This window comes from Mus caroli, chromosome 2 (genome assembly GCF_900094665.2).
Source record: "Mus caroli chromosome 2, CAROLI_EIJ_v1.1, whole genome shotgun sequence".
NCBI classification, from domain to species: Eukaryota; Metazoa; Chordata; class Mammalia; order Rodentia; family Muridae; genus Mus; species Mus caroli.
The window spans coordinates 13,248,068-13,268,660 of NC_034571.1; the positions used below are offsets into that span (position 1 = coordinate 13,248,068).

General features: G+C 36.7%; 1 protein-coding gene across 4 annotated transcripts in view; it reads left to right on the top strand.

Moving 5' to 3' along the window:
- Plxdc2 (plexin domain containing 2) overlaps positions 1–20,593 on the top strand; it is a 375,390-nt gene that overhangs the window by 332,365 nt on the left and 22,432 nt on the right. For all 4 annotated transcript variants that reach the window (XM_029470939.1, XM_029470933.1, XM_021154114.1 and 1 more), the window contains one exon: positions 15,557–15,717. In XM_029470939.1, the coding sequence (XP_029326799.1) occupies positions 15,557–15,717 (161 nt within the window). The remainder of the gene's footprint in view (positions 1–15,556; positions 15,718–20,593) is intronic.

The following is a 20,593-nucleotide window of genomic DNA, read 5'->3' on the forward strand; positions in this document are numbered from 1 at the left end:
TCCTTTCTCTGTGATAACTCCAGCCTGTGTCAAGTTGACACAAAACTAGCCAGAACAGGTTTAAAAACAAAAACAGAAAAGGAATGAAAACAAGCAAGCAAACAGGCAAACAGACAAACAAACAAACAAAATAACTAGAGCCCATGTAATGAGTAGAGGTGGGGATCTATGCTTGTAGAAGACTCCCTGCCAGTAAGGGCTTCATAAAAGCACTTCTGCTTCACAATATAGGTCTCTTACCATCAACCTGAACATAATGAATGCCTGTTTCACTTATACCCACTGCAATATCTTTCTTTTCTAAGATAAATTATTATATTTATTAATGTTTAAAAATAAAAGTTTCTTTCCTATAAAATTAACTGCACACCAGTTTCCATTTCATCTGTTCTGCTGAAAACAGGATGCATGAATGCCCCTTGAAATGCAGTGACATCACAGTCAGTATATATCCTATAGATTGTGTTCAAATTTTAATTTAGAATTCTGTCATCGTTTTGGTTTCTCTAGAAATTCTTGTTCCATTAACCTTCAAAGAAAACCTAGACTGTGATCTCTTGGAATTCATGGCCACGTGGATAATCATTCTATGCACATGAAGCAAAGTTTCTATTGGGTTTTAGAGCCCAGGGAAGAGTTCTACCTTTTAAGAATGGCTGAACTGTATTTATTAGCAGGCATGATCATTAAAGGCCTTTTGTGACATTTCAATAGGTTGTCTTTAAATGGCACCCGTTACCTAATTAAAACCATAAATGTCTTCAGAATACAAACCAAAGACAGTTATATCCAGGACAGTAGAGAGATGTGTTAGATAAATCAAGGCACATGATTTTTTAATTGAGACAAAAAGTTTTCAGCCAGAATTCAACTCAACTATATTTTTCTGCTATGCCAAAATTGTGAAAATTAGTTCAAGCTCCAAAAACATGAGCAGATTTCATTATTTTAAAGTTGTCATCCACCACCAAAGCATCTGAAATTGCATTCAATAGATTGCCTTAGAGGGTTTCCATTGGATTGAGTGGAGTTTTCTGTGTAAAAATGTTTGAGCATACATTTTTTAAATTAATAAATTTATTTATTCACTTTACATCCTAATTACATCGGCTTCTGCTCCTCCCAGTACCCCCTTCAGACAGTCCCTCCCCCTACCTTCCTCCCCTTCTTCTCTGAAAAGGGGGAGGACGCCCTGGGTACCAACCCAACCTGGCATATCAAATCAATGCAGGACTAGGTACAACCTCTTCCACTGAGATCAGATAAGGCAGCCAGGTAAGGGGAAAGAGATCCACAGGCAAGAAACAGAGCCAGGGATAGTCATGACTCCAGTTAATGGGGGGAACCCATGAAGACCAAACTGCACATCTGCTCATATGTGTGGCATGGCCTAGATCCAGACCATGTATGCTCGTTGGTTGGTAGTTCAGTTTCTGGGATCCCACAAGGATCCAGATTAGTTGATTCTGTTGTTCTTTGTAGAGTTCCTATCTACTCCATGTCCTCAGTTCTTCTCCCAACTCTTCCAAAAGATTCCCTGAGATCTGTCCCATGTTTGGTTGTGGTTCTCTGCATCTGTTTTGGTTAGCTGCTGGGTAGATCCTCTAAGAAGACAATTGTTTTCTTATGCTCAACCCCTGTCTGTAAGTATAACATATCATTAATGGTGTCTGCACTAAGAGATGATGAAATCGCTGCATTGGTGCATGTTGATTAAGCTAATTCAGAAGCAAATGTCTCAAATGTGAATAGTGGGAAAAGCCAACAGAGATGAGCTTTGGTGCTCCCAAGGAATAGTTGGTTAACTCGAATCCTCTTGTGTTCGATTTCCTATGTCTGAACTTAAGCCCAAGACATTTTGTCTGCAGATAAATATTAGAACTTTATTCTGACTTTCACAAAACTGTTTCTGAGCCCCCTCTTTCCTCCCTGCCATTTTTTGTTTGTTCCTTTAGTCTGTTGTCACAGATCAAGTGTGTTCTGTTACATTTATCCTCCAGTCAATTTTTTACTTTCTCTCTCAAATATATAAATCATCAAGGCACCATGTCTTCTTCTGTGTTTGTGTTGCTTTGTGGTTTTCATCTGCATCCTTTGTGTAGATCACAGTCTCAGAAGTAAAGGGAGACTGTTATTTCTTTTTGACAGGCTATTGAATATCTATCACCTTCTCTTCAGAACACTGTAAACTATCTTGGCATTTTGTTTTATCTCTGGCTTTGTATGGCTACTTTTCATGCTAGCCCTAATTCTATTCTGAGCACACAACTAGTATAAGAGTGAAGACTTCTTATAGTTTGAATGTGTGGAACGTGCTCTGGGATTAAAGATTTCTCTCCTCAATTCTTTTAGAGTTACAGTTCTCATCTTTCTTTATGATGAGCTCATGCAGTTGTTTGCTGCTTTTATTGTTCTGGTTGACAAAAAGAGTCTAAGGTGAAACTGACCCAAACCAATTAAATTTTAACCTCTTGAATTAGGTCCCAGGGGTCAATATTTCCACGGATTTCAGTGGCAAGTGGTTTGATGACAACTTCATTAAAATATAGAATATCAGAAGGATTGGGCTAGGGAATCTTGTTTGAATATATACATTTTAGCAGGAGTTTAGAAGCACTGCACTGTAGCCTCAGCCAATCAGGAGAATGAAACAGAAAGGTATGCCTGAGGTACAGAGGGAGTTCAAGGCCAGCCTGAACAAACTAGTGATAACCTGTATGGAGGTAGACGTTAGCTACATAGTAGGTTCAAAATCAACCTGAGCTACCTGAGACCCTGACTCAAGAAATAAACAAACAAAACAAAACAAAAACTGTGAGAAGTGAAGTGGGAAAAAGAGGAATAGAAGGTGGGCAGGGAGAGAGAGAGAGAGAGAGAGAGAGAGAGAGAGAGAGAGAGAGAGAGAGAGGTAGTAAGTTCTGTTCATTTGTGTATAAATAGTGTATACTTCTCATGTAATACAGTGATCCACTTTATTTTTTTAAAAAAGTAATGATTCAAAATCCCTAATCTATTTTAATAGCTTGCTGTAACATTTAGACTGATTACTTCTTCAATTTTCTTCTTCAGTGTTCAGATAATATGCAAAAATTTACTTCTGACTTGTCCAGGAAGGACAATGGTTAATTATTCAACACAAATTCTTAAGTGTAGTAAGCTGTGGCCAAATTATTACTTCCGTTACAATAATCAACTAGCAACTTGTTTTATAAAGTTTAAGCAGCAGCACTTTTAATGCATCCTAACATTTATGCTTAGCAACCACTACAGAAAAACCAAATGGCTTTAAAATGTTAAGTTGAAAATCTTGGAGATATTTAAAAAGAAGTGTTAAACATATTTGTTAAACCTAAAGAAGGCCTAAAGGAAAGAATGGAGGGACACAGCAGGCAGGTCCAACCAAACAGGCATACCAAAATAGCAAAATGGCAACACAGCTCCATAAGAATTGTCTTCATTAGAAATAATATCTGTGCATTATATATCAAACTGACATCTTCAAAAGCAAAGTGCACAGCTGGTGTTATGGCTAGGTAACATGAGGCTTCTCCAGAATATATGAGGCCCTGTATTCAATATGTGTCAACACCAAAAACCCAAATCAAGGCTCAACTATGTGCCGAGTAAAATTTATGCACCAGGAAAATAAAAGCTTATGAATATAACGAGCTCCAGGGTGAAGAGATGGGAAATCTGCACACCATCATCGCAATTTATAAACCCTGGAGTGACACTGACTATCAAAAGGAATTTATACATAGAGATAGGAAGAAAAAAACCATAAGAATGCAAGAAGACAGCTCATCGATAAACATTACATATTTTAAAAATTCATTTGAAAAATACTGTCAACCAAGTTGGATATGACTGATTTTAGATTTCTGTTTCTAACAGCTATAAAGGATAAATAGATTTGGTTTGGTATTTAAGAACACTTTCTGGGCAATCATGAGAGCTGGCGTTTGGACTCAAGTACTTACATTGCAAACCATACATCTCACTAAATGCCTATAACTGCAGCACTGAGGCATCGCATGCCCTCTTTTGGCCCCCAGACCTGGGCATGAGTGTCAATGTGCACACACACACACACACATCTACACTCCTATGAGCACATACACACAAACTACGTAAGTCATAAGAATGAATCAAATAAGGATCAGCAAAAAGTCTGTTAACGAGAGTAGATTTAATTCTCTCACTAAGAATTGATGCGTGTATGGGTTGGAAGCTATTAGTCTGAGCAACAAAATGTCAACAAAATATATACCTTTTTGTCAGCTATAACTTAATCTTTCCAAATTAATTCAGTCCAAGAAAGGCAAATACTACATGTTTTCTCTCAGTAGTGTTTTGTAGGTTTTACTGTCTCATAAAATATTTAGGTCAGAAGGACATGAAAAGCGATGAACTGGGGAACAGAGAGAGCTGACAGGAGGAAGTGGTGTGATCCTTGTACATATATAATATTATGTATATAACATGCATATATGTATACTCATAGATATTATATAACTATGCATAATAACAAAATAAATTCTTAAAAGGAAGGTAGGGAGAAAATACAATATTTGGATTATCCTCAAATATGTAGCAAGTCAGTAATGCTAAATAATGTGTAATGAAGAAAGGAGAAATCTTAACAAAAATTTAATAATACTCAAGGAAGTGATGAAGAAACCAAATAAATTAATGAGATCTTGTACACGGAGTTAAAGAAACCAGCCAGCCTGCTTCTGAGTGCCTCAATGTAATTTGACTCAGACCATATGTAATCCATGTACTATCAAAGTTAATTTACAATAATACAAATCAGTATGGTGCTTGCCTGTGGGTTGAAAATGATAAAGACTGAAAGGGAAACAAGAAAGTTTTTTGAAGGAATGACATAATTCTGTTACACACTTTAATTATTATTACTTATTGATTATGTGCCAAATGAGCACAGCTGCCCCTGGGGGCTGAAGCCAGAGGCATGGGATCCTCTGGGAGCTGGAGTTACAGGCACTGGGAGCCACCTGGATTATATTGGGAACTAAACTTGGATTCTCTGTAAGAAAAGTTAGGCCTCTTTTGTGAAAGGTTGAGTATTTTATTTATTTATTTTTATTAGTTAAAACTTCATTATAGAGAAGTTGCTAACAAAGAACTTCATGCACTCAAACTGACCATACCCAAAACCTGTACATCACAGCAAGCTTCTATACAATAGCCACTCTAAATTAATTAATTAATTTTAATGCTTTCTTTAAAATGCAATTATACCATGTTTCCCCTTCTTTTCCTTCCCTCCAGCCACTCCCCATTCCCCTTCCTTCCAATCCCTCTCCTTCACTCTCACATTGATAGCCTCATTTTCTTTGATTGCTATTGTTACATGTGCACAAATATATAAAAGCTCTGAAGTCCATTTTTGTTTTGGGGTGATAAGGTTTCAGGGATGACCAATTTATATTGGATAAGCAAGTCAGGGGCACCTCTCTGGGAGATGTTGGCTCTCCCTTTCTCTCCATAGTTGTTAGTTGCCTAAGTAATCCTTTGTCTAGGGGTGGTATCTTGTTTATGCTGCCATTTTAAAAGAGGCAGTCTCTCAGCAGACTTCTTGGTATTCTGCTATTTAAAATCTTTCTGCCCCCTCCCCTTTCTATGATGTTCCCTGAGCCATAGATACAAAAGCTGTGCTGCAAATGTATCCACTGGAGCTGACTCTCCACAACCCACAGATTTCTGATGGTGTCTAGCTGTTTTTGTTTTTTTTTTCCATATTGGTTTCCATTTGCTATATAAAGAATATGCTTGGATGAGGACAGTGAAAGAATAAGATTTGGAATGTAGTTGAGTTGGATGCTGAACTAGCAACTAAATAAATCCACATCTTTATTTCTGTTTGTTTGTTTTGAGATTCAAAAGTTCTTAAGCTTAAGCATAAACTCTAGGATAAATGAACCGGAGTTATGACCTCTAATAATTTGATTTTATTTAGATCGCTACTAGATCTAGACAGCAGGAGTCTTTGGTTCAGATGGTGGCTCTTTTCCTGTGTGCCACATGCCAGCTACTGCTCCAGACTGGATCCTTCTTCAGAGGTGGATTCAGGACAAGTATATGTGTGACGGACCTTCATACTTCCCAATAAAAACCCTTCCCCAGTACTCATCTCTTAGGATCACCTGTGGGATATTTTGTGTTTCTGTGTTATATTTTAGAATTTTTTTTGTGAAAATGGAATTGAAGTTTTTGTTGGGATTTTATTATATATGTTGATTTCCTTTGGTAGTTTGTATATTTTTATAATTTTAATTTTCCCAGTCTATAGACATGCAACATCTTCTATTTTCTGTTGTCTACCTCAGTTTCTTCCTCTCATGTTCTGAAGTTTTAATTGTACAGCTCTCTCATTTTATTGGTTAAAGGTTATCCTGAAGTCATTTTTTGAGGGGTAAGGTGATTAATGTACATGGGATTATTTCCCTAGTTTCTTTGTTAGTAATTTGTCATTGGTTTTTTTTTTTTATGTGTTAATTTTTTACCACACCACTTTGCTAAAAACATTTGTCAATTAAGGGATTTCCTAGTGGACTCTCTTTAGAGTCTTTTATGTATATATGCATATAATCTAAAAATACAAGAAGAATTATACAGACTGAGCAGGTACTTAGTAATTTTATCTATCTGCCTATCTATCTACCCATCTATCCATCTATCTATCTATCTATCTATCTATCTATCTATCTATCCATCCATCCATTTGCATCATAAAAAAGAAGTCCTAGATTTTGAAAGAGAACAAAGAAGGGTATATGGGAGGTCTTGGGCGTGGGAAAGGGAACATGTAGGTGATATAATTATATTTATAATCTCAAAAAATAAGATATAATTTTAAAGAAAGAATACTTTTGACTTCTTTCATATTTGTATCTCTTGTCTCTTCATCTGTAGCTCTATTGCTCTAGCTAAGAATTTGAGTGCTATACTGAAAAGCAGTAAGTTCGGTGGGCATCCGGGTCTTGTGCCTGATGCAGTGCTTCTGGTTTTTACACATTTAGCACAGCCTTATTTATAGACTTGTTTTCTATAACTTTTGTGGATCTGTGTTTCCTCTCTTCCTAGTCTTTCTGGGGTTTTTACCATAATTTTTGATTTATTTGATTTGGCAAAGGTCTTTCCTACATCTACTGAGATGATCAAGTGAGGTACAGGTGTTTATGTATGTGTATTGAACCATCTATGCGTCTCTGGAATGAAGCTTATTTGATCAAGATAGAAGACCATTTTTTTGTGTTCTTGGTTTCAATTTGCAAGGTTTCTGTTGAGAATTTATACATCTCTATTTATCAAGAAGATGGGTCTATACTTTTTTATTATATCTTTATTGAGTTTAGACTTTAACTATCAGTGTAACTCTGGCTACATAAATTTTAAAGTATTCCTTCCTTTTTTGTACTATGGAAAATTTGAGGCATTCAGTTTAGTTCTTAAAGACTTGATAAAACCTCTATGGTAAATTGATTTCAAAAACAACATTAGCAATAATATTAACATGATGATAGTGTATCATAATGTGCAAGATGGCAATTATTCTGAGCAGTGCTGGCTGCAGACATCTCACTGAATACTCATGTTGTGCGAAGACTAAGGACAGACATGTTATAAGCATCACCCCATGTTTCCTCAGTCATCTTGGGACAGGAAGTACTATTGTGCTTGTTTTGTTTTGTTTTTCAAGAGGACAAATATTGGAAGAGATACCTGTCCTTTTGGCCAGGCAGTGTGACCTCATACTCTTGGCAGTCTGAAGGTCTTGTAGTGTGTCAGCTCAGTGCATCAGAAACGTATCTATTTTTATTCCAGACCTTTTCCTGGTGTTGTGGATAGAGTATACGTTCTTCCACATTCTTAACAAACACCACACTCCTGAACTATATGTCTTTCCCTGAAAAGGATTTCTAGTCTATGTTCAGAATAGGTGATTCATTTAGTAGCAAGGTAAACAATTTTTTCATAATGATGATACTTGTACAAATGCTGTTTTAACAATAGTGACTGCATTATTAAAAAGATACATTTCAAAAACAGGTAGAGTCACCTTTTTCTTTTTTATTTATTTATTTTTTTATTACGTATTTTCCTCAATTACATTTCCAATGCTATCCCAAAAGTCCCCCATACCCCCCCACTTCCCTACCCACCCATTCCCATTCTTTTGGCCCTGGCATTCCCCTGTATTGGGGCATATAAAGTTTGCAAGTCCAATGGGCCTCTCTTTCCAGTGATGGCCGACTAGGCCATCTTTCGATACATATGCAGCTAGAGACAAGAGCTCTGGGGTACTGGTTAGTTCATCATGTTGTTCCAACTATAGGGTTGCAGATCCCTTTAGCTCCTTGGGAACTTTCTCTAGCTTCTCCATTGGAAGCCCTGTGATCCATCCAATAGTTGACAGTGAGCATCCACTTCTGTGTTTGTTTGGCCCCGGCATAGTTTCACAAGAGAGAGCTATATCTGGGTCCTTTCAGCAAAATCTTGCTAGTATATGCAATGGTGTCAGCGTTTGGAAGCTGATTATGGGATGGATCCCTGGATATGGCAGTCTCTAGATGGTCCATCCTTTCATCACAGCTCCAAACTTTGTCTCTGTAACTCCTTCCCTTGGTGTTTTGTTCCCAATTCTAAGAAGGGGCACAGTGTCCACACTTTGGTCTTCATTCTTCTTGAGTTTCATGCGTTTAGCAAATTGTATCTTATATCTTGGGTATCCTAAGTTTTGGGCTAATATCCACTTATCAGTGAATACATATTGTGTGAGTTCCTTTGTGATTGTGTTACCTCACTCAAGATGATGCCTTCCAGGTCCATCCATTTGGGAGAGTCACCTTTTTCTAACTTACTCAACCTTGACAATACTTTGTCAACAACACCTTTTGTGTTTCATAATGAATATACTCTATGAAACTATTGCTAAATTTTTCTATAATTAGAAATCTTACTCTTAGCCATGCAAGTGTTTGGTGGGGTTTCTACAAGGAAATACTCATAAAGTCCTTTACTTTTATACTTAGCTGAAAACTTAGACACAAATATTTTCTTTTAATATGAAATTTTACCCAAAATTTTATGACTGCTTCAGGGTAGAGGATCAATGGTCAGTGGCATGTTGCTTGTGTTTTAGTAAATGAGCAAGCACACATGTACACTCAAGCAATCATGACCAAACTCAGTGCCACAAAGGAAAGTTCAGCAAAATAGGATGGGACCTGTGGGGAAGAAGAAGGAGATAGGAAGGATAGGATGAGAGAATAGAACAGGGAGAAAACATGTCTACTTAGTATAGAAAAGTGTGTGTGTGTGTGTGTGTGTGTGTGTGTGTGTGTGTATGTGTAAAATTGACAATGAATCCTTTTTTTTTCTGTAAGTAGATTTTATTCAAAGTAGTTTTTTTCTTTTTCCATATTTTCTTTTTAATATTTTGCTGAAAGGACCCTGATATAGCTATCTCTTGTGAGGCTATGCCAGGGCCTGGCAAACACAGAAGTGGATGCTCACAGTCAGCTATTGGATGGATCACAGGGACCCCAATGGAGGAGCTAGGGAAAGTACCCGAGGAGCTAAAGGGGTCTGCAACCCTATAGGTGGAACAACATGAACTAACCAGTTCTCCCAGAGCTCATGTCTCTATCTGCATATAGGAGTGGGGGGGTGTATGAGGAGATTTTGGAATAGCACTGGAAATGTAAATGAAGAACATACCTAATTTAAAAAAAAAGAAGAAGAAGATGTCCTAGTCAGCCATCATTGGGTAGAGAGGCCCCTTGGTCTTGCAAACGTATTCTTAAGAAGGAAAAAAAGAACAAAAATGTAAATGAGCCTGAAATAAAGAAGATAATTGGATACAGAAAGCTAACATTAGGAAAAAATTAAGTCCCCAAAGCTAAAGGCAATTCTAAAAGTAAATATTTGAAGACTTGTAGATGGTTACAAAGAATAGCACATAACAACAACAACAAAAAAAAAAAAAAAAAGGAAAAAGATGGAAGACCTCAACATCTCATCTGTGGCCCTATAGTAGCTGTAAATATTATCAGTCTACTTAGAGACACATCCACATTCTGAGAGTAAAAGTTTCACTCACTCAGTATGTCGTTGTGCACATGACTGCCCTGCATTTTGATTAAACCCCACATTTCTTATTTTATGGTTTCATGGATATTTTACTTACATTCAGTTTCAAGGATAAGAAATAATATATTGTTGTTTTTAAACTAGGATTTTTATACTTTAACTTCTCTCAGTTCAGAATATTTCAAATGCATCCATGAATGAAATTTCACTAGAAAAGATCAGTAGGAAAGACTGGAAAACATAGGCGAGACCCACTGCCTTGCAGGTGCTATTCTTCAGGACACACCATATGTGTGTGTGTGTGTGTGTGTGTGTGTGTGTGTGTATACACTTGTCTATGGGTTTTTGTTTTGTTTTGTTTGCTCGTTATTTTGTTTTTAGGAAACTTACTAAATCTCATGAATGGAATGTCACAATATGCATTATGGCAGTATTAGGTATATTGAGTATACTTTATAAATTGCTTTTAGGTCCTTCTCATCCTTGAAAACTTTTTTTGCCAACCAGATGGCTTAATAAGTAAAAGATGTTGATATATAAGCCTTGGAGTCTGAGCTCAGTCTCTAGAACACACTACATAAAGGTTAAAAAAAAAATCCAACCACAATTTGTAAGGTTGGACCAATCAGCATACATCACACACACACACACATATGTTAACATGCATGCGCACATGTAATGTACTCCCACACAGACATAGACATGTACCCATGCAAGCACACATGTGAAAACACACATACACCATAAACATTTTTAAATATTAATAGACTAATACACATCTAGAAAATGTGAACCCCTATATTAATAACCTGAAAACTGAGTTACGAAAAATTAGAAAATGCATAAGTCATCAGGGGAAAACTGAATTCAGTCAAGGTCATGACAGTGAGTATAAAAAGTAAAAGCAGAGGCTGGAAACAAACATGCTCCAAAACTAGATCAATTACGAGGGAAACTTCCAAAGGAGAATCAGTTTCGTTAAAAATTTTATCATGTGATTTTTCCATTACTTGCTTTAGTATATAAATGGTTTAAATTATATTCCACAAGGAAAGTGGTGTGCCTGTGTGTTTTTATTCAAAACATGGATCATTGATATTTAAGGCATTTTTAGTTCAATTTCATTCCAAAGGAAGAACATTTTGGCAATGTCTATGTAAGAGTTATGGATTTTGAGCAAATTTGTACAGGACTTTACCCAATCTACCAGGCCTTCAATCCCCCAAAGATATTAATAAGGTATGGAATGTATAGGCTGGTGTATTTCACTTTTCGGCCAGAAGAAGAGGTAGTTCTAATGGGGATACCATTTCAGAAAAGAATTTTTAGTTTTACTTTATTCTCAGACTTTGAGGATTGGTGAGATTTGTTAATAGACACTAGTCTCTTTAGCAATGTGATAAAATATTTTATCATATTTGAGATGCCTAATGCTTAATGTACATTATCATTATTATGCAGCAATGAACTCTAAGAAAACCATATTTAAAGAAAAACAAAACAAGAAGACACAGTTTTAAAATTCACCTCTCTGCTTGGAAAAAATGTGAAACTTTTGTCCTTTCACCAGACCATCTTTTTCCTTTCTCTTTGTTTTTTTGATTTTCTTCCTATTAGCTCATCAGTTATGAGTGTTATCTGGAATAGAGTAAACAAATCAATAAGTCTTGGCTATTTTCTACATTTAGAAGAACTCTGTGTGTTCACTGTATGGTGACAAAATCTCAGGCAGCAATAACAAATTGCTTTGACAGATGTGACAATTGTTGGTCCTCTGTGTCTGAATATTGATCATCATTCTATGAACTCTTAAAAGCCACAAGCCCTCCATGGGTCACTCAGAACACCACATAAGAGTGTGTCACCTTTGATAGGATTGATTTTCTATGCCCCGTTTATGTTTTAAATCATTTCTTAAACATTATAAAAAGCTTTCACTGTGTGGGCTTTTAATGTGTGTTTCTAGTATTCACTTCTTTGGACTGGAGGTCCCATTGTGTTGTCTCGCTGCTTTTTATCATTAATCTCTCTTAGTTTGGTACTCAATAAAAAGATAAAGGAAAGACTGAATATTTTAATTATCTCATATATATTATTGTATTGATAGTGGTTTGCTTTGGGGCATGAATTCTTTTATGATATTTCCAAGAAAAGCATAAGAATTTTGATCTCATGACCAGATTCCTTGCAACCATACTTAAACATTCCCCATTTACAGACTCTATTGGGCAGCACAAGAAGTCTATACCTGAGGTATGTGCAGGGTTTTCTTTGGCATGCCTCTCTGCCAATTTAATAGATCAATGCTGGTTATTTTACAAAGATGACTTTTTAATTTATTGTCTTTTCTGAGGAGATATTGGTTTCAGTTTGTTTGAGTGTTATACCTTTAGGTGCATGAATTAGTATCCAATAAAAGGTGTCACCGAGGACTTGCTTTTACTTTTTTTTACATTTTAGTTTGGCTTTGAGATATTCATAATTTTGATGACTCCTGCATGTTGTCTACAAATAGCCATGTGAATATCCTACTGTATTGTTTGAGAAGTAATGAAAAATTGAAAACCAAATGGAGAACTTAGAATCCAAATACATCAATGCAGATAGATGTTTCAGTTCAACAACCTTTAACACTCCAATATCATCCTGGTATCTGTGGATCCCCAGTCTTAGAAAGCAGTAGGAATAAAGGAGCTTTTTTTTTTTTTTTTTTTTACAGTATTTATACAATGATGTGGGAAGGAAAAATATTGGTTAAATTATATGGGAGTAGAGAAATATGTTCCCAATATATATCTTTTGTCTCACACCATACACAATCAGTAGGAATTGTTCTAAAATTAGCATTAACATGTTTTGTAATATTTTGGAATTAAATGTGACATTTCTCCTTAAATTTATTGATCTTATGAAATAATATTTGATACATCAGAGTCACTTGTTTTTAAGATGTAGTCATAACTGCATACTAATTAGAGAAGCCAAATGTCTAGTTTTTATGGTGGTAAGAATCTGTCACTATAATTACTCTCAAGTGACTTCATATAAAAAATAAGGTATTAATATCACAGCTTAGCATTAAGTAAACACTTACTGCATGCCAGGTGCTCTCCCTAAGAACTTTGTATCCTGATGTTGTACTCTTCTAGGAGCTATGGAGGAATACTGTCTTTGACATCATAGTATGGTCTGGGCAAGTAAGGACGAGTGATGAGGTCACTTGCTTTCATGGAAATGTCTTTCCAGTAGCTGTCACCTGATTTCAAAGTCCTTCATTATTCCTTCACTTTTCATCCTCTGTCACTCTCAACTTGCTATTTTCCTAAACTCAAGAAAGTGCTTCTGATTGCCAGCACTGGCCTGAGCCTCATGAGAGGTGTAACCAACACTCTTGGGAATGAACTGTCAAATTATTTTTCCTTTGCTTGAAATTACCTGGTTTCTTTTTTTCCAGAATGATATGCCAGACTCATGAGGTCACATGAAAGGGAAGAGACATGCTTAGAGCTAAGTGAGGAAATGGCTGTCAGATCCGAGGTTTACAGCCTGCCCTCCTTACTTGAGTCCACCTCTAATTTAGTAACTTTGCAGCTTTAGCACAGGTCTTAATTTCCTGATGCCTCTGTTACATCACCTGTTAAAGTCAGGGATGATAATGCCTACCTCTTAGAGATATTGATTGGATGTATGCAGGACAACAAACATGCATCTGTATATGGCAACTTTATATCATGAATTGCTCTTGAAATTTTATATTATTTTCTAGTTAATTTATGGAATGAAAGAAAACCCTCTAGGATTTTGAGTATTTGGACTTAGAAAAGAATCACTGAATATGGAGGGTCAAGCAAGTCACAAATAATGACAGAAGAAAAATAAAGTGAGATCTAGGATTAGGCCCTGATTACGGGAATTAAGGAGAGTAAAGGATTGTGTGAGGTTTCTTTGCTTTATCTAGAATTCTGTTCACATAGAATTCTGTATTTTACTAACAAATTCTTAAAGTTACAAACAACCCCCCCAATGCTTATCAATGCATTCAGTGAAAAGATATCTAAAACAAAAAAGCAAAAGAGTAAGAATAACACAGAGAAAAACTACTAATATAAAGACTAAGCTAAGATATCTTGTCCATATTGAGATTTTGCTAATGACTAAAAAATATCAATCATATTACACAGTAACATACAGTTACCCATATGGTAAAAATAATTTAGGATGATCTCAAAATGACTGAAAATCAAAAAATCACAGTCTTAGAACACTCCAGATATTATTTTATGTGGTTGATTGACTTGGAAGTCATCGCATTGGAAATTAAATTCCTCCTTTATCTAACTCAGAAAATTGGTATTGTACTGGTGTACAACTTATTAGAATTTATAGAAAATTATACCAGGCTGCAGCATACTGTAATCTTTTCATGTGCTGTAGTTTTCCCTTTAGGAAATGATGAAACCTTTTGAGAGACTCTTTGCCTCCACCTGTTTTGCTTCCAAAACTCTTTTCAGTTTAAAACAGATTTTGAGAATTGTACTCTGAGATTCATGAACAGCCTTTCTAAAAATGCCTGAGTTGCAAACAAAAAAAAAAAATTGAAACTCCTCCATGTAAAAATCCATACAGAACGTAAGATAGTTTTTTTTTTTTGAAAAGTAGTCATTTTGGGCAATAACAGTGTAATTTTGATGAGAAAGACAGAGAGGGAGACAGAGAGAGACAGTGAGAGTAAATGTATAGTAAATAGAATCTGAGATGCTTTTCAAACTTTGGGGACTTTTAATCTATTAGTCAAACAGGGCTCTGTGAGAGCCTCAGTCACTGCAATGAGATCCCTATCACTCATGAACAAATGTAAGCCTGTGCTTGTAGTCTCCCCAGGTTAAGCCAATCTAGCCAATTAGAATCATTCAGTTACTGCCAAAGACCCTGACTCCAAAATCAAGACTAGGAGCAATTGAGGAAGTCACCTGACATTGATCTGTCCCTCACACCTACATACATACAAGTTTACACACACACACACACACACACACACACACACAGAGAGAGAGAGAGAGAGAGAGAGAGAGAGAGAGAGAGAGAGAGAGAGAGAGACCCCCAAAAAGTGATTAGTTCTGTTTTTTAAACTTGAAATTGAAATTCTACTACAGGTGCTTCAGATTCAGCTAAGCAGTAGAGTGCTTGCCTAACATGGTTAAGTCCAAGGATTTGGTCCCTAGCACCATTAACAACACTAAATTTATATTTAATCATTAATATTATGGGGATTTTTGTTGCTTAAACTTCAGATATTAGCTGTGTGGAAACACACAAGCCTGAACTGACATAGTAAAGATTCAGTGTTACTTCCTTACATTCATGAATTTTGCACAAAGGAAATTTTGATTTTAAGGGTACATATATAAAGGAGCCTGACAGCTGGGGTCTTTTTCAGCCTCCACAGATGACAGTGCAGCTGAGAAGAAAGGAGGAACCCTCCATGCAGGCCTCATTGTTGGAATTCTCATCTTGGTCCTTATTATAGCAGCGGCCATTCTGGTGACAGTGTATATGTATCACCATCCAACATCAGCAGCCAGCATCTTCTTCATTGAGGTAAGTGCTAAGTTCAGCCATGAGAACCATGCTGGTGGATGGGCTGTGTGAGCTAGCAACCACCCCCTGGATTTAATGCTTGGCACATGATTTGTCAGTGTGAGGCTGGCTGATCTAACACTCACTGCACCATCACACATCCATGCTGATAAATCTACTTCGGATGATGAGGTCAGACCTCCTATCTCTGAAGCTCTTGAACAAATAAGCCACCTTCCCTTTAGAGACCTAAGAGAAAATAGAAACCATGCTTTCCAGTGCTGTTATACAAAATATGTTAGCCAGCTGTTCTCCCAGTCCTAGGAGGAAACCCAGCCTACGCTGGAGAGGGAAGACTTGGCTTAATAAATTATCAATTGAAATTTGGTTATATATAATACAATAAAGTAGGTCTGTCCACAAAAGGCTTATAAAAGATACAGAAAATACAAGTTCCACTGCAAAATGACAGATATAAAAATAAGATATTATACAGTACTGCCATTTTGTATAACATGAATACAGTTAATATAAATAAATGCACACCCATTCTGTATAAATGCACACCCATTAGTCCACAGTAAGGTTCATTTGACATTCCTCTATCCTATCCAGAATATAGATTTAGCTCCAGTGCCAGAAGGAACATGGATTATGTACAGGGGCCATAGACAAAAGGGAGTGTCTAGGAAGCTAGGGTAAGGAGCCTTGAAACCACTAGATACAATTGGCCTAACCAGTTCTTTTTAGCCCAAGAGGATTTCCTATTTTTAATTGCATCTTTCAAGGTAGGACTGTGTAAGAGCATTCCTCTTCCAACACCAGACAATATTGAAATACTAGAGGGACAAATGGGATCTGCCCTTGCAGAATTGTGTTTGAATTCACTGCACGATACATGGGAAACCAGCTTGGAATTCTGTTCACTTGTTGAGTGAGAGATTAGGATGCTTTCACAACAAGAATGTGAGAATTACTATTGACCCCTATAATTGGGATGGCTGTCTATAGATAAATTAGATAATTTTGTCAAAGTCATAAGTGGCTCTCTTTTATCTCTAGAAAAAAGTGTGGTCTCCTTATGTGGCTGTGCAAGGCATTTGCAATACAGATTTTATCCATCATTTCCATCTTTCTGTCATGGCTCTCAAGCTAGGAGTGGAAATTACCATCATATTTCACTGTTATCTTCTCCAAATACTCTCTGAATGTTCCATACCCTGTAGAAATTACTCGTTCTATTTCTTTCATCAACAAAGCTGTCTCCTTCCACCTCAGTTCTTAAATTCAGGTGTCCAGCACCCTTCAATGACATGCACCCTATACATGCATCTCCCTGAAAGAACATGTGGACTTGATTTTTTTTCTTTCACCCATATTTCTCTTTGACATTTATCTTTCTGTTTTGCATTAGTGCTCAATCTGTGTATGATTCTTCTACCCAACGAGACTCATAAATTTCATAAAATCTATTTAAGTAACCCAAGACTCTTTCAAAGAACAGGCATGTTATCGACATTTTCTGGAAGAAAAATAGAAAATGTCCAACTTGGAGTAAAATTTCATTTAAGGCAGACTCCAACAGGGCATCCTCATTTTACCCCATAGTTGTTGGATGTGCATCTGGCCTTGCATTTAGTTGAGAAGCTGGAAAGTTGCTTTAATGTGTCTGCTTTTCCTAGAAGAATGTAGACCTCTTCCCCAAGGTTACGAATGCATTCCTTAAAGAGCTGACAAGTGACAAGCTGAAAGTCTCAGTTGACCAGCCAGGCATCAGGCTGCCACCACCGCTTGGAGCCAACACTTATTTGAAGCTTTTAGTACACTGCAGTTTATTTTCTGACATTATGAAAAAAGAAGATGCTGTGAAATAACTGAGGCTGGGGAAATTGGCAGCACGGTGCCTGGCGTGGATATGCTGGACATGCTCGAAGCAAACTCATAGCAACACTTGTGTGTTAGCAAAATGAGACTATAAATCTGAGAGTAGATGTTTGTTTGCAGTTTGCTTTTTTTTTTTTTTTGAATCAGCCTTCTTGATTAATAACCAGAGCCTAAAATCCTGGATGTAAATGATGTTTCTGTAGCCACACATACTTACAGACAATAGAGTTAAGAGGAACTTTATGGTCTACTTAATCCTATACTCTCATCCCCATAGGAAAAGACCAAGGCATAAGAGGGTAGAATGACTTTCCCAACAGCAACCATAGTTTCACTCACTTTTCTACATATAATGGAAAGTGCATCAGTCTGTAAGTTCTATGCCTGTCTTTTTTTTTTCCTCATGAAAATGAAATTAGATCTTTATCTCACATAAAGCAAAATTAGCCAAAATATAGACCATGTACATAACTAAAACCAAACTCTTATGATTAAGTACAATAATAGTTTTTATCACTTTCAATAAAGTGTGTTGTTATTTAGATTGTGTGTGTGTGTGTGTCCATGGAGACCAGGAGTTAAAGGCAGTTTTGAGTTGCTAAAGGGGGATGCTGGGAACTGAACTAGGGTCCTCAGAAAGCAACAAATACCCTTTACCTCTGAGACATGTCCTCATCCCCAATACTAAATTTTTTATACCCTAAGATTAGTCAAATATTTCTTAGATACAACACTAAAAATGCAATTGGAAAAAAAGCAAAAAGAATTTTGTCAAAATTGACAACTTGAGAACAACAAAGCAACAACAACAATAAGAAGAAAATGGGAAAAAAATCAACAAAATTGAGAAAACAAATGTTATATGTGACAAGGGAAATGAAACTAAATTATATAAAGAATTCTCACAACAATAATAAAACATCCAATTAAAAGTATGACAATGACTTGAATACATATTTCTCTAATAAACACAAAGGAATAGACATTAAGTACATGAAAACACTATATTACTAAGAAACAAATTTAAATCTAAACTATAGTAAGATACCATTTGATTTAGTTAATTTCCTGTTCCTGTCACAAAATTCCTGGGACTAGGTAATTTCTATAGTGAAGAAACTCATTTTAGCTTAAAGACCTGAGGGTAAAAATCCAAGAGCAGGAGGCTGCATCCAGGAGGGCCTTCTTTGGTGCTACAACATGGTAGAAATGTCCAAGGCAAGTGGGTGCATTCAAGAGGCAAAGCAAGATGAGTGTGGGGCTCATATTACAGTAACCTGCTGCCAGCGACCAATCCAGTCACCCAGAAGTAAACACCAACACACTACAAGAAGGCACTATCTTCATAACCTAGCCCCAAACTCCAGTCATTTTGTGGCACTGAGGATTGAACCAAAGGTCACACCCATACAAGGCAGGTGATCTACCAGGGAGCTATTACCCAGTGCCTCTTCTCATCCTTCCCTTCCCTTCCCTTCCCTTCCCTTCCCTTCCCTTCCCNCTTCCCTTCCCTTCCCTTCCCTTCCCTTCCCTTCCCTTCCCCTCCCCTCCCATCTCTTCTCTCTTCTCTCTTCTCTCTTCTCTCTTCTCTCTTCTCTTCCCTTCCCCCCTCCTCTCTCTTTCCATGACTTTTAATTTTTTAAAGCCCAGTCATTGCACGCCTCCTGGTATCCACCCTCCCACAGTTCTTCATCCCATTTCTTCTGCCCCTGTCTCCAAGAGGTTTCCTCCTTCAGACCTCCACATTCCCTGGGACCTCAAGTCTCTTGAAAGTTAGGCACATCTTCTCACACTAAGGCCAGACCTGGCAGTCCTTAGCTGTATATGTCAGGGACCTAGGACCAGTTTGTGAATGCTGCCTGGTTGGTGGCACAGTGTCTGAGAGGTCTCTCGAGTCCAGGTTAGTTGAGACTGATGGTTTTCCTATAGGGTTGTCCTGATTATTTAGAAATTTCATCTAATGTACCCTGATCACACTTCCTAGTCCTCCCAGTCCACTCCCCAAATCTTGAAACCTTCCCTGACCCCTCAAAAGAAGAAAAATGAAACAAACAAACAAAAAGGTCCAATTTCTGTTGTCCATATACTCATTGAAGTAAGATCAAACTCTCAATGGCTAGCCTTTTCAAGTAAACTGAGTCCTTCATTACCTGCACACCTATCAGAAGCCATTGATTGTGGGGAGCTATACTTCAGCATCCTATCACAATTTTAAAGAGTTCTCTTTGACAGCCTCCTATCTTGGATCTAATCTCGGGATTTTTCCATTTTGTTGAATGAATTGACAGAATCTGCTTAAATCATTATCTCTAAGTCACCACATTATAGTCATGCAGCTAACAGCAGCTAGTCAGTGGATGTTTATAACTGTACCATTATTAAAATTAACCAGTGTTTTCAAAACCAAACTGTAGATCCATAGTAATCAACCAGACATGTGACTCTTAAAATGTTTAATTACTAATTAAATTAGCATTTTGGCAACTATGGCTAAACATAGTGGAATTGCTTATATTACATATTTCTTGGTATAGTGCTCTTTGTTAAAATATGTTGATGTGCTTTGTCATCGTGAAAGTGATACTGCTTATTGAAAATTAGAACAGTACAAAGGCAAAAATAGAAAACCATTTATAGTAGTGGGATATAGAAATAATACCATTACTATTTTAATTGATCTACTTCTGATTGTCTTCTTTATGTAACTTAGTATTTATGGACTTAATGACACTAATTTTACTGCAGTATAAACCAATATTCTGACTAGTGCCAACTTTCTGATTTTATTATTAAGTCTTTGAATAGGCTGTCAACTATTTCAATCAAAAGTTATTCTGTAGCTGTATATTATTAAGTTATTCAGACAAGAAGTATTTTTAAAAAGCAGAAGAGCCTAATATATACCAAGAAGTCAAAAAGAGCTTTTTCTCACCCTTTAAGATGTCCTGTAAGTTCCTTATAGATTCTGAAACTGATGACCACAACCCTAGTAATGTAAAACAGCTTAGGGTTT